The 14,844-nt window shown below is 42.2% G+C and overlaps 1 protein-coding gene across 1 annotated transcript in view; it reads right to left on the reverse strand.

The window, feature by feature from the left end:
* Positions 1-2,195: 2,195 nt before the first annotated feature.
* The window catches only part of SNTB2 (syntrophin beta 2), a 125,836-nt gene continuing 113,187 nt past the window's right edge, over positions 2,196-14,844 (reverse strand). The window contains exons 6-7 of the mRNA XM_030924871.1: positions 10,297-10,481; positions 2,196-9,193 (exon numbers count right to left, since the gene is read on the reverse strand). Coding sequence (XP_030780731.1) covers positions 9,101-9,193; positions 10,297-10,481 — 278 coding nt within the window. The 3' untranslated portion in view covers positions 2,196-9,100. The remainder of the gene's footprint in view (positions 9,194-10,296; positions 10,482-14,844) is intronic.

A 14,844-nucleotide genomic window follows, 5' to 3' on the forward strand; every position in this document is an offset into this window, starting at 1 on the left:
CACTAGCTTGACTAGGCGACCGAAGGGAACACCCCTGGTGGTGGGATGCGTGGCCCCGTGTGTCTCCCGACATGATACCCTGAACACAGCATGGCATCATGGCATCTCTGCCAGGAGCGTATGACACAGCCTGCTTGTGAGGCGACAACGAACAGAGCCAGCTGGAGCGCTGTGCTGCAGAGTGAAAGACCTGTGCTGAGACTCAGGCACATGCGACTTAGAGTGCGGCTGAGGAGCATTCCAGACTGAAGAACTGAGACGCGACGACAAAAGGCAAGAAAGTGGTACTGGCCAGGATCCCAGCCAGAGAGGAGAACAGGACATGGCCAGGATGGCTGGCAGCATTTGAATGGGGTCCATGGAATGGGTGGTGGTGTGCCAATGTTGATTTTCTGATTAGGAGGGCTGTATGGTGGCAATCCAGGGACTGTCCTTATGTTTTAGAACTCCTCACTAGAGAATCATATCAGAAAAAGACAAAGTAATGGAATAAATATGGCAAAATGGTAACAACTGGGAGATTTGGGTGAAGGAGATTAGTACTGTTTCTTAACTTTCCTGTAGGTTCAAAACTATTTCAGCATTTTAAAAATTGGAAAACAAAAACAAAAACAAAAACACGTGACTAAAGCAACTTTTTTATTTACAGTATAAAGGTTACAAAGGTATATATTTATATATATAATACCCTTAAGTTACACATTTTCATTGTAATGTACAATGCTGTATGTTGATGTGCTACTCAAGGGGAAGTGTTTATGCATCTGTATTTATAGAGTATACATAAAGCTTTTTCAAATTAGGAACACAAATACTGCCCTGTTTTACGCCTTGGGTTTTTGATTTGGTATCCAGAAGATCTGAGACTTAAATTTCAAACAAGACTTAAAAAGAAGTCTTGTTTAAATACAGGGTTCTAAAAAGAAGGAAAAAACCCCAGAACATCACATACTTTTTAATTATTTGTAAAAGCATTATTCTACTTTTCTAAGCCTTTATACTTAAAAATGAAAGCAGTGTGGGAAAGAATCCACATAAGCAGGTTTCATCAGAGTTTGCAGACTAGCCAAAACAGGCCTTCAATAGGTAGTGGTTTTCTACATTATCTTCCAAAAGACCTCAGGTTTGGTACCAAAAAGGACACAGATTTTTTCTGGGCACCAAGGTCTTATAATGCTGCACTCATCCAATGGATTGTAAATATAATACTGGAGTCGTATAGTGGAGGGAAAATTCTCAAACCTGTTCTTACGATAAGGACAGATTTGCTACAGAGTGAGAATATCATCGAGAATGATGACTCTGCCAAAACTGAAACGTAATTTACATCATCATTTCCTCTCCCCCCAATTCTATTAATTCACAAATCGAGGTGAAAAGACACAACTGACACCCGCTTTAACAGGACCCAGAGAGAAGGAAGAGCATTTCTTCTAACCTAGGAGGAACACACATTTACAATACTTATGTGCTGGTTTTAACAACATACAATCATTAGCACCTGATTGTCAAAGGGTAGGTTTAAAGAACAAGACACTGAAGGCATGACCTAATTTTTGTGCACAACTCCAGGATACTTGAAAACCAAGGGGAGGGCACCCATGTAATTCGGTTCCCTATGCCATTCCAATCACTGATAGCTCAGGTACTTTCTGGGCATGACTAAGGATGTTGCCTGAAAGGCTAACCCTAGAGATAAATGGAAGGCAAGCCGGATAGAAAGGGACTGTTATTGTGTGAAAATTATGGAAAACATTCATTCAGTCAGCCTTATTTTCTTTAAGTGCCCTTTTCACTGAGTCCGAATGCCAGCGTGTCCTGGAATAAGTGAAATGTTGTTACTTTGTATTTATTTTTTAAATGTTAAACAATTTTTTTTTTTAATTTTTTTTTTGAGACGGAGTCTCGCTCTGCCGCCCAGGCTGGAGTGCAGTGGCTGGATCTCAGCTCACTGCAAGCTCCGCCTCCTGGGTTTAGGCCATTCTCCTGCCTCAGCCTCCCGAGTAGCTGGGACTACAGGCGGCCGCCACGTTGCCCGGCTAGTTTTTTGTATTTTTTAGCAGAGACGGGGTTTCACCGTGTTAGCCAGGATGGTCTCGATCTCCTGACCTCCTGATCCGCCCGTCTCGGCCTCCCAAAGTGCTGGGATTACAGGCTTGAGCCACCGTGCCCGGCTTTTTTAAATTTTTTAGACAGAGTCGGGGGTCCCGCTGTGTTGCCCAGGCTGGTCTGGACCTCCTGGGCTAAAGTGATCCTCCTGCCTTGGCCTGATTTTGTTATTTTTTAAATATCTTCATTTTGATCTATCATTAATGGAGAAATACTCCGTCTACCATGTATATAAGGACTTTCAGCAAATGAAATGCTTAAATAGTTTAAGCGTGGAAATGAATACAGCAACATTTAGAAATAAGGGGTTGATAAAATATGCATTTAGTTTTGCTGTTATAGTTAAAGAAGCATTTTTTTAAAAAAAGACTTTCTCATTTATCTACTTTGGGCAATAAAGTTTTTGTTGTTGTGATTTATCTTACAAAGGATACTGTATACTGTTCTCTTTCCCAAACTAAAGTCTGATTTTGTATTTAAAAAAAAAATCATGCGTGATGAAAAGACCAGCCTACTTAAATGTGCTTGGAGTCCTTTCATGTTGGCATGGATCAAAGCCTGAGTATCCCTTCAAACATTTTCCAGTTTGCCAGATCCAGATTAACAGACTTGTAATATACTTTGGTAAAAACACGAAGTGATGAATTACTTAACTGCTGAATGGTAAGCAGATGGCATGGTGTGACTGACAAATAATGGATTATGTGCTACTTGAGGGCAGGAACTTTCTTTTGGACCCTTCAGAATGCCTGATGTAGAACTATACATTAATACATGTTTATTAGGTAAAAGAACACATGAATTAATATGTCATTAATTAGCTTTCCAGTTTCAAAATCAGTGTCAATAGCATGGACGTAAGATTATTGCAAAACTGAGAAAGGTACTTAGAGGACTCAGAAATTATAAATCTTTTTCTTTTTTTGGAGATGAAGTCTCACTCTGTTGCCCAGGCTGGAGTGCAATGACACGATCTCAGCTCACTGCAACTTCTGCCTCCCGGGTTCAAGCAATTCTCCCACCTCAGCCTCCCGAGTAGCTGGGACTACAGGCGCACGTCACCACATCCAGCTAACTTTTTGTATTTTTAGTAGTGATGGGGTTTCACTATGTTGGCCAGGCTGGTCTCAAACTCCTGACCTCAGGTGATCCACCGCCCTCGGGCTCCCAAAGTACTGGGATTACAGGGATGAGCCACCGCACCCGGCCAGAAATTATAAATCTAACCAGGATTCCCAAACCTACAATACAATGAAGTATTATTTCTTTGTATATAGGTTTTTGGTTTTAACCAATCTATTTTAAAAAGGGCAATTCAAGGATTATGGCTTATATGGTGGATTTCTGTTGAATATGATCAAATGTTCACTGGAGAACAAGCAATAATTTGCAAAAGGCATATTTATGCATTACACATTAAATGTGGATCCTCTTCTAAAACTAGAATAAGCTTCAGTTCAGTTGCCCAAAGTGGGAAGAAAGAATAGAGGTGGCAAGAAATGAAGCTCAAGTTTATGTTTTGAAACAAAAGAGGAAACTTATTAAAAGATTCTTCTGAGTTACTACGTAACAACCATTCTTCTAGCTGGCAGTTTAGCTAGTCAAAGAGAGACACACACACAAAAAACCCAGATGTGCTCTATGTGCCTACTTATTGTACCTTACCCTTAACTTGAAATTCTATCCTTTAAGAGAATGAATTTGTGTCACTCATCTGCCAGATGTTTTTGTTTTTTTAGAGAAAGGGTTTCAACTCAGCCACTTAAGCAGTCTATTACTAGTGTAAAATAAATTCCATTTAACATCACAGCATAGGAATAATTATATTGCTCAAAAATACATAACCCTGATATATAGAATTATTTTAGAACTATCATCACACATTTATTGAGTGTCTATGTATCCAGCATAGTGAAAGATTTAGCTTAAAGGGTGGAGGGGGGCAGATTGCTACAATAGGTTTTTAAAGATAGTATGTGGAAAGTCAGAATAATTTTAGATTACCAAGCAATTAAAATAAGGGCACAGAGAAAGAGCAGTAGGAGAAAGAGCAGTAGGAGACGGCAGACTGCTCTACTTTCATCTGCAGTGGTGTTAAAAAAAAAAAAAAAAAAAAAAAAAGCCAAAATAACAACGGAAATTTAACTGAAAGTGATTTCCAAACTCAAAGTAGAGTATAATACCACCTGGTACTTAATGTCATACCTGACAGAGATATATAAAAAGAATGAATATGACTACAGTCAAATTCAACTTAAAGTTTAAGCAGAATCCCAAATTTAAATGTCTCTTTTCATTACATAGATATTTGATCCGATCAGAGCAATTTGCTTGAGACCAAAGAGATCTGGCATTTTACTTATTCATTAGGGGTTGAAAGAAGACGACCTTTGGCTTTTCCAACCAGCCATTTCATTCACGGCATCAACAGCCTCTGGCAGCCACGTGGAAATGTATGCTGGATATTTGGATAGTTTAAATATTATGTACAAGGAATAGCTTATAACCAGTGAAAATAATGACATAATTCAGCATAAGTGTCCAAGATAAGATACAAAAGAGCAGAGAAAGTGCTTGAGTCTACAGGTCTTCCCTGAAAGTTTCAAAAATGTTTAACTCTTAAGCAGGTAGGGCTTTTAATAGAATTTGCATAGCAGCATACAAGGTAATTTGCATTAAAATATATGAACAGAGATTCTTCCACGGCTTTGAAAACAAATATATCCACATGCATATAAGTTAAGCAAGAAGACCTGGAGTTTCTCACACAATTAAAAAAAAAAATCTATTATAACCTTTTCTCATACTTTTGTCCATCAAAACCATTTACAGCAAAACCTGTTTCTAGGAGAAACATAGCCCTGTCCAGATTCCACACAGCTTAAATTTTTTTTAATGTGTAATTTCTGGGGCCAGGTGCAGTGGCTCACATCTGTAATCCCAGCACTTTGGGAGGCCAAGGCAGAAGGATTGCTTGAGCACAAGAGTTCAAGATCAGCCTGGGCAACATGGCGAAAACCTGTCTCTACAAAAACCACAACAAACAAAACAAAAAAAACCCATAAAAATTAGCCAGGTGTGGTGGCACACACCTGTGGTCCCAGCTACTCAGGAGGCTGAGGCGAAAGGATCATTTGAGCCCAGAAGGTTGAGGCTAGTCAGCTATGATCATACCACTGCACTCCAGCCTGGGTGACAGAGTGAGAACCTGTCTCACAAAAAAAAGAAGGAAAAAAAAAAGAACAAATTCTGTTTTATCAGCTAAGTGCATTCATTCAGCTGGAAAAGCTTTGCTACCATTCAACTTAGGAGGATAAATTAGGAAAACAATCAGTAATAATGTTAGGTATTTGTTGTTTAGAAAGATTTTTTCTTATAAAAATATAAGAAATAAATAATCCAATCTCTCCTGCCATGCAATAATTTTCAGTAACAAAATTTGTGAGAGTAGAGAACATAAAAACAGGCACTATCAGACCTTCTTTGGCCTAAAATGTGCTAAAATGGGTTTAAAATAGGTGAATGACATTTAAAGTAGTATTTTTGACTGCCTATATATGTTCCAGTATTCAACCTGAAACTCTTATCTACTAGGAAGGTGAGTTTACAGTTACAACTATCTAATAAATACTGTATGAACATACATTTAAGTATTTCTTCATATAAGACATTAGATACTAATTTCCAGATAATGTTTCATTTGATGACTTCAGGAAAGGACTTACCTTTTTCAGAAAAAGAAAAACTGAACGTTTTTTTTTTGGTTCCTTTCCTTTTCTTTTTATGGAGAGAAAGGAGAGAAGTTTTAGGAGAAAAGGTGGGAGCCTTTTCATATACCAACTGGCTGCTCCTAGGCATCTGTGTGGAATGTGGAGAAGCTGTCGAAGCCTCGGGTCTGGGGGCACAGGAAGCAGTCCTTCTGAATGGGGAGCGGACACTATTCTGCAGTTTCCTTTCCATTCCACACACTGGAACCTACCACATCCTCAACAATTTTCTTAATTCAAAATGAAAAAGCAATGAAAAGTGAGCTGATTCTACAAAAAAGGTAGAATATTGAAAATGCCCATTTTTAGTTATCATTTGGAAATAATTTGCCATACTTTGGCATCTAAATATAAATACATATTTATCATGGTGTCCCATTCATTAGCACTTCATTTGTGGATTGAAAATCCCACAAACACATCTGATTGAAGAACAACCTTGGTGATCATGATTGGAGAGCTCTTAAGTATGTAAGACAAGCAGCAAAAGGACTCTGGTTCTTGGGGCTGCTAATGGACAAAGGAAACCTCCCATTTTTTCATTTCACACCAAGACTCAAAAGATATTATTAAGAACCCTACAGACCTCAGTGCTATACATGTCAGTTTAACCTTGACCAAAATGAGTGAAAATGCACATGCCTTGCCCTTCCTGCTCACACTTTAATTCCACCTATTTTACATCTTCATATAACCAACGAGCAGGGTGGCTCAGAAGCTCCCCTGCAAATCTCAGTGGCTTAGCCTTTCACATTAACACAGAAAACCTCAACCAAATGGCTTTGCTGCTGAAGTCTGTAAAGGCATCATTCAACATCTCATATTAATAATGCTCTCACTGCATAGAGGGTTCAAGATTGCCTACCTGAGGATATTACATATTGAAATTCTGATTCCAGAAATCATCTCTGGACCTTCAAGAGATTTTTTTCCTTCCCTGAAATGAAAATTTATTGTGGGCCAGGCACAGTGGCTCACACCTATAGTCCCAGCACTTTGGGAGGCCAAGGCAGGCGGATCACTTGAGGTCGGGAGTTCAAGACCAGCCTAGCCAACATGGTAAAACCCTGCCTCTACTAAAAATACAAAAATTAGCTGGGTGTGGTGGTGGGCGGCTATAATCGCAGCTACTCAGGAGAATCACTTGAACCTAGGAGGTGGAGGTTGCAGTGAGCCGAGATCATCCCACTGCACTCCAGCCTGGGAGACAGAACGAGACTCCGTCTCAAAAAAAAAAAAAAAGAAAGAAAAGAAAATTTATCTGAGATGGAGCCAATCTTAGGTTTATGAATTTTCAAAATATAAAGAGCTTTTGAAAGACATATTCTTGTCTAGATTTTAATTTCCAGTTTTAAGCAGTTCAGATAATTCATTTTTGGAACTTTGACAATTACATGAAGCTGGGGGAAGAACAGGCATCTCTTTCCAACCTCTGCATACTGTTGGTTTCACTGTAATGAGGGAGTGGGGCTGACTTCCGGGTGAAGGAGGACAATGGAGTTACAACGTTGACCTAGAACTCTCTCTGCTCATGGGTCCTCCCACCGGTCAGGCTGCACTGAAACCAAATAGCTCATTTTGCACACACAGGTGTATTTTTCTCTTCTTTTCTCCCCCTGTGCCTGCCCCATCTGAAGTGACATCCTCCTCCACCCACCACAGCGCTCACATTCTTCTATGGCACACTTGATCAATCAAGCAAACAAGAACTTTCCCTAGACCTTTCTTCAGAGAGCATAAAGAACATCCAAGTCAATATTACCTATTCTTTGAGATCCAGGGACTATGCTAATTTTGACGTTTTATATTGATATTATACCATTTTAAATGTTTGCAGATATACACCTCCTTCAAAATTAGGAAAAACAAGCTGAGTGTGATTTTCTAACACTACAACATCAGTAATCTTGCTGCTACTGTGTCCTAATGATGACATCTGGCAATGCTTAACCAAAAGCAGGTAGCTGTTCCACAGTCTCATCACCCTGCCCACTGTAGAGTGTGCTGTGAAGCCAACACTAAGTCTTCAATTAGCAATTCCTTGTCCATGCCACTGCTGCCACAAAGGGCCAGGCCACGGCTGGGATGCTGCATCCCTTTGTTTTTGGGCAGCCCCAAAACAACTCGACATGATGCTTGTGCGGAAGAGCTGGCTTCACCCACCAAGTCTACTCCTCAAGCAGGCTGGCTCTTCAGGATTTATCTTGCTTAAAGAGATCTGCCTACTAGAAGAGATGCCATTAAGGAAACCCACCTCAAAGACTATTCCTCAAAACTAGGATAGGTGATCTCCTTGAAATGGCAGTGATTTCCAGTTATTCAAATAGTGACTAATAAAGCTCCACTAACCCTAACCAAAGGCACATTTGGTAAGCAATTAAAAAAATGGCTTAACCTAGGAAGAGGATTTTCATTTAAAATGAATCTCACAATATCCCCTGGCTCCTACCAAAAATAAAATGGAAAAACCTAAACCAAGCAAAACTTTTCTTTCAAAGCAGAGTTACTTCCAACTTGCTTTTCAACTCAGTCACTACTAGAAAGGAAGTGGAAGGCAAGGCAAATCAAATTTGCAAGTCCTAAGTCCTAGAGATAGCACTTAAGAGTGGGAAAGCTTGGGATAAGGTGGGAAGTGATGGCCAGACTGAGACAGAGGGAGAGCCAGGGCAAATGGAACAACCCTTTGGTGATACAACTCAAGGACTTCCTATGGTGGAAGGAGCTAGTGAGGACAGTAAATTCCAAGACATACAACCTATATGGAATGCTCACGAAGCAACAGGCTGCTGCAAGCTAGCACCTGGGAAGGGACAATTGTTCTGAACAAGAGATCAAGGCTAAGCACAACACAAATCCTACAGGGAGAAGAAAAAGAAAACAATGCTTGGGTATTTGATTATGTCTAAAAAGGAAAACAATGAGCCATTCTTTTTAGCAGGAGAAACAAACCTAATTACTCATAAACCATATTACGAAATGAGAATAAATCAATAGCTTCATTTTGGAGCCTTTTAGAGTCCTAGAATATCTGGCCAAGGTAGACTGTGAAAGGTAGGCTCTTCTTTAAACACGGTATGGTTCAGCAGTGATTTGCAGGTCCTTGGGAAGGCACTGTGCTGAAGGAGAGAGCAAAGAGTTTTCTTTTTGTGCTTTTTTTTTTTTTTTTTTTTTGAGGTGGAAATATTTCTTGTGACAGTCAAGGCTCTTTTCTGATTTTTTGTTGCTCATACAAGCAGTCCCATACGAGTGACTTTGGCCGATAAGAATGTGTGCAACACAAATACAATCGGCTTCGGACAAGAGTGCAGGTCCATGGTCTGTGGAGAAAGGACACTAAGTATCACTACCTCACTGCCATATACAGACAACTGAATATATGAAGATGCAAAATAAATTTACTTTTAAGGTAGGTAAAGAATGTGCCAGAGCTATGGAAACTCTTGGGAACTTAAAGCCACAGGCAAAAGTGCACTATGGAGTAAAGTTATTCCATGTCATAATACTGGTGTGAGGTTTCACATCCCCAATTAGGAGACAACTGGTGGTGTACTGGGTTCCATCATGCCTGGTAGGAAGAACTAAATAGTAGAGGATTTAAAATCTAAGGCCAGGCGCGGTGGCTCATGCCCGTAATCCCAGCACTTTGGGAGGCCAAAGCCGGCGGATCATGAGGTCAGGAGATCGAGACCGTCCTGGCTAACACGGTGAAAACCCATCTCTACTAAAAGATACAAAAAATTAGCCAGGCGTGGTGGCACATGCATGTAATCTCAGCTGCTCGGGAGGCTGAGGCAGGAGAATCACTTGAACCACAGAGGCAGAGGTTGCAATGAGCTGAGATGGTGCCACTGCACTCCAGCCTGGGTGACAAAGCGAGACTCCATCTCAAAAAAAAAATAGAAAAAGAAAAATGATAACAAAAACCAACACCCAATGTCATCTGGAAAACTGAGGAACAGCAGATACCGTGGCTCACACCTGTAATCCCAACACCTTGGGAGGCCAAGATGGGAAAATCACTTGAAGACAGGAGTTCAAGACCATCCTGGGCAGCAAAGCAAGACCTCATCTCTACAAAAAATACAAAAATTGGCCAGGCATGGTGGCACACGCCTATAGTCCAGTCCCAGTTACTCAGAAGGCTGAGGCAGGAGGATCACTTCAGCCCAGGAGATACAGGCTGCAGGGAGCTATGATCGCACCACTACACTCCAACCTGGGCGACAGAGACCCCATCTTAAAAAAAAAAAATTTTTAATTAAAAATTTCATGGTTCTAAATGGAATGTCAGTCCATGATTTTGTATATAAGGGGTAAGAAATAATGAGAAGGAAAGAGAACATCTATTAGATAAACATGTGTTTCAGAAACACTCTTACCAGTTCTCCCTCGGGACCACCAAAATCAGAAACATTCTTACCAGTTCTCCTTCGGGACCACCAAAATCCAAGTATAGATTTCGGATGCCATCATCAGCAGACATCTTCAGCCTTTCAAAGGGGTAGCGGTATAATATGCTGCTAGAGCCTCCATTTTCCCTGGAGATGGTGAACCCATTTTCATAGTGAATAGTAAGCCTCACCTCTTGGCCATTTAACATGCAGCCTGTTGGAGAAAAGCAAAAAACATTGGTTGTAAAGTTGTTATGCCAGTTATCAAGTGAAACGGGATTCTTCTGACTTCAAAATAGGAAAAATATTTTCTTGAGAATGTGTGATACCTAACCTATATGGAACCTTCTAAAGTGTGTTTTGTTTTGGTCACTGAGATGAGGCAGAAATGACCATAACACTCCTTGACATCTAATTCAGTTTAATTCCATGAGTACCCACTGAACACTCATAGTGGCAAGTGTGTGTAGGCTATGCAGGGCACTGGAGAAGCAAGAGGCACAGTCCCTGCTCTCAAGGACTTTGTAAATGCATTAGCATAAACAGGAAATCCCCAGCTGTGTAAGGCAGAATGTACAGAACATAAGCAAACACCAAACTGAATGAGGCCAGTCAAGAAAAGGTTTCCTGGAGGAGATGGGCCTTCAGATAGGCCCTAAAGAACTGGTAAAACTGGCCGGGTACAGTGGCTCACAGCTGTAATCCCAGCACTTTGGGAGGTCGAGGTGGGTGGATCACTTGAGGTCAGGAGTTCGAGACCAGCCTGGCCAACAAGGCAAAACCCCGTCTCTACTAAAAATACAAAAATTAGCCAGGCGTGGTGGCACATGCCTGTAATCCCAGCTACTCAAGAGGCTGAGGCAGGATAATTGCTTGCACCCAGGAGGCAGAGGTTGCAGTGAGACAAAATCACACCACTGCACTCCAGCCTGGGTGACAACAGCAAGACTCTGTCTCAAAAAAAAAAAAAAAAGAATTGGTAAAACTGGACAGGCAGGGAGGAACAGTCAGAAGGAATGAACTGGGCGAGAAGGAACAACCAAAGGAGCAAAGGCAGAGAGGCCTTTCAGGAGCTGTGACATGGTTTGGTTGGCATTTGGGATGAAGATAAAGATTATGTTCATCAAAGTTAAAGGCTATACTCAGCAAAAGTCACATAGTCAATGCTATCAAAGATACAATTCAAAGGATACCTCTGAATTGACAGGATACAAACAATTTTGGTCATCAAGACTGGCAAATACCCCAGGTGTGGAGGCTCATGCCTATAATCCCAGCACTCTGGGAGGCCGAGGCAGGAGGATCACTTGAGGCCAGGTGCGCTAGAGACCAGCCTGGGTAACATGACAAAATCTCATTTCTACTAAAAATAAAAAATGTATCAGGGCATGGTGGTGTGTGCCTATAGTCCCAGCTACTTAGGAGGCTTGGGTGGGAGGATCACTTGCGTCCAGGAGTTCAAGGCTGCAGTGAGCTATGATCATGCCACTGCACTTTAGCCTGGGTGACAGAGCAATGTCTAAACAATTTTAAAAAGAGAGATTTAGAAGTCCTTTTTTGTTTTGTTTTGTTTTGAGATGGAATCTCCTTTTGTTACCTAGGCTGGGGTGCAGTGGCGTGATCTTGGCTCCTTGCAACCTCAGTTTCCTGGGCTCAAGCAATTCTTCTGCCTCAGCCTGCTGAGTAGCTGAGATTACGGACGCACACCACCACGCCTGGCTAATGTTTTTGCATTTTTAGTAGAGACAGGGTTTCACCATGTTGGACAGGTTGGTCTTGAACTCCTGACTCCAAGTGATCCACCCACCTCGGTCTCCTAAAGTGTGGGGATTACAGGCATAAGCCATTGCACATGTTTTTTTTTTTGAGACAGAGTCTCGCTCTGTAGCCCAGGCTGGAGTGCAGTGACATGATCTTGGCTACTGCAACCTCTGCCTCCCAGGTTGAAGCGATTCTCCTGCCTCAACCTCCTGAGTAGCTAGGATTACAGGAGTGTGCCACCACACCCGGCTAATTTATGTATTTTTCGTGGAGATGGGGTTTCACTATGTTGGTCAGGCTGGTCTCGAATTCCTGAACTTGTGATCCACCGGTCTCAGCCTCCCAAAGTGCTGGGATTACAGGTGTGAGACACCATGCCCGGCCCTCCCCCCCGCCCCTGTTTTTTTTTTTTTAGGCAGAATCTTGCTGTGTCACCCAGACTGGAGTGCACTGGCACAATCTCAGCTGACTGCAACCTCTGCCTCCCAGGTTCAAGCAATTCCGGTGCCTTAGCCTCCTGAGTAGCTGGGATTACAGGCGGGCACCACCACACCCAGCTAATTTTTTGTATCTATTAGTTGAGACAGGGTTTTGCCATGTTGCCCAGGCTGGTCTCGAACTCCTGAGCTCAGGCAATCCACCTGCCTCAGTCTCCCAAAGTGCTGGGATTACAGGTGTGAGCCACTGTGCCTGGCCTGAGAGGTTTTTTTTGTTTTTGTTTTTGTTTTTTGAGATAAGAGTCTCACTCTGTCATCCAGGCTGGAGTGCAATGGCACAACCTCAGCTCCTTGCAACCTCCACCTCCTGGGTTCAAATGATTCTTGTGCCTCAGCTTCCCGAGTAGCTGGGATTACAGGTGTTCACTACCACGCCTGGGTAATTATTGTATTTTTAGTAGAGACAGGGATTTCACCATGTTGGCCAGGCTGATCTCAAATTCCTGACTTGAAGTGATCCGCCCACCTTGGGCTCCCAAAGTGCTTGGCCCCTGAGATTGCTTTATTATTTATTTATTTATTTATTTATTTGAGACAGAGTCTCTCTGTTGGCCAGGCTGGAGTGCAGTGGCACGATCTCGGCTCACTGCAACCTCTGTCTCCCGGGCTCAAGCGATTCTCCTGCCTCAGTCTCCCGAGTAGCTGGGATTACAGGCATGTGCCACTACGCCTGGCTGATTTTTGTATTTTAAGTAGAGACGGGGTTTCTCCGTGTTGGTCAGGCTGGTCTTTAACTCCCAACCTCAGGTGATCCGCCCGCCTCGGCTTCCCAAAGTGCTGGGATTACAGGTGTGAGCCACCACGCCCAGCCATAGTTTAAAATTTATAATTAATATCAGATTCTTCTGAATGAGACTGTGACCTGGTCATGTAAATGCTGTGCCAAATAGAACTAATTAAACAGTTTTTCCCTAAATGTTTAGTAGATCACACAGGCAATGATGATTAAGTGCCTGACACCCCTTACCCTTTTAGGAGTAATGAACCAAAGGGAGATAAGGGAAATAAGCCTTTCACTCTGATTTAACAGCTGTGTGTGTGTGTGTGTGTGTGTGTGTGTGTGTGTGTGTGTGTGTGTGTGTGTGTGTGAAGTGGCTCCTTTTTTTTTCTTTTTTTTTAGTATAAATTCTCCATTTAGTAAGAGGAGTGGCCCTTTCTGATGGGATAGCTTCTGGGGCTTATTAGTTGAGCTGTTGCAGCTGGCTCATTATGTCTTGGTTCACTTAGAATGCTTTTGGATGGCTACATACCCACTATCCACTCCAATTTATAGATAAGTCAGTAAAAAATGCAGTATGTTGATTTTGTTTAACAGGGTTGTTTCCAGAAATAGAAAAAGACACACAATAGCAGCACAATAGTAAGTACTAAAGTTAAAGGGATAAAAAACTACAGTTTTGGCTGGGCACGGTGGCTCACACCTGTAATCCTAGTACTTTGGGAGGCCGAGGCAGGCGGACTGCCTGAGCTCAGGAGTTCGAGACCAGCCTGGGCAACATGGTGAAACCCCATCTCTACTAAAATACAAAAGAAATTAGCCGGGTGTGGTGGCGTGTGCCTATAATCCCAGCTACTTGGGAGGCTGAGGCAGGAGAATTGCTTGAACTTGGGAGGCGGAAGCTGCAGTGAGCCGAGATCATACCACTGTACCCCAGCACTCCAGCCTGGGTGACAGAGCAGACTCCGTCTCACAAAAAAAAAAAAAAAAAAAAAAAAAAAATCAAAAATGACAGTTCTTCAGGTATCAAGAGAGGAAGGTACATAAGCACAGGGCTCTGCAGTGGGTGCTTTTATTTTATTTTAGATGGAGTCTCGCTCTGTCGCCCAGGCTGGAGTGCAGTGGCATGATCTCAGCTCACTGCAACCTCCGTCTGCCGGGTTCAAATGATTCTCCTGCCTCAGCCTCCCGAGTAGCTGGGACTACAGGGGCGCATCACAACGCCCTTTTTTTTTTTTTTTTTTTTTCCCCAGTAGAGATGGGGTTTTGCCATGTTGGCCAGGATGGTCTCGAACTCCTGACCATAGGTGATTCACCCGCCTTGACCTCCCAAAATGCTGGGATTACAGGCGTTAGCCACCATGCCCAGCCTGTAACATTCTTTATAGTGATAAGAGTTTCAGTGTATGGGACTGATGGCTCTTTAGTCAAAAAACAATTTTTTTTTTCCTGATGATACAAGCATGATATAACTTTAAAAATTCAAACAACTGGCTGGGCACAGTGGCTCATGCCTGCAATTCCAGTGCTCTGGGAAGCTGAGGTAGAGGACTGCTTGAGGCCAGAACTTTGAGATAAGTCTAGGCAACATAGTGAGATTC

Source organism: Rhinopithecus roxellana, chromosome 20 (assembly GCF_007565055.1).
Source record: "Rhinopithecus roxellana isolate Shanxi Qingling chromosome 20, ASM756505v1, whole genome shotgun sequence".
Classification (NCBI taxonomy): domain Eukaryota; kingdom Metazoa; phylum Chordata; class Mammalia; order Primates; family Cercopithecidae; genus Rhinopithecus; species Rhinopithecus roxellana.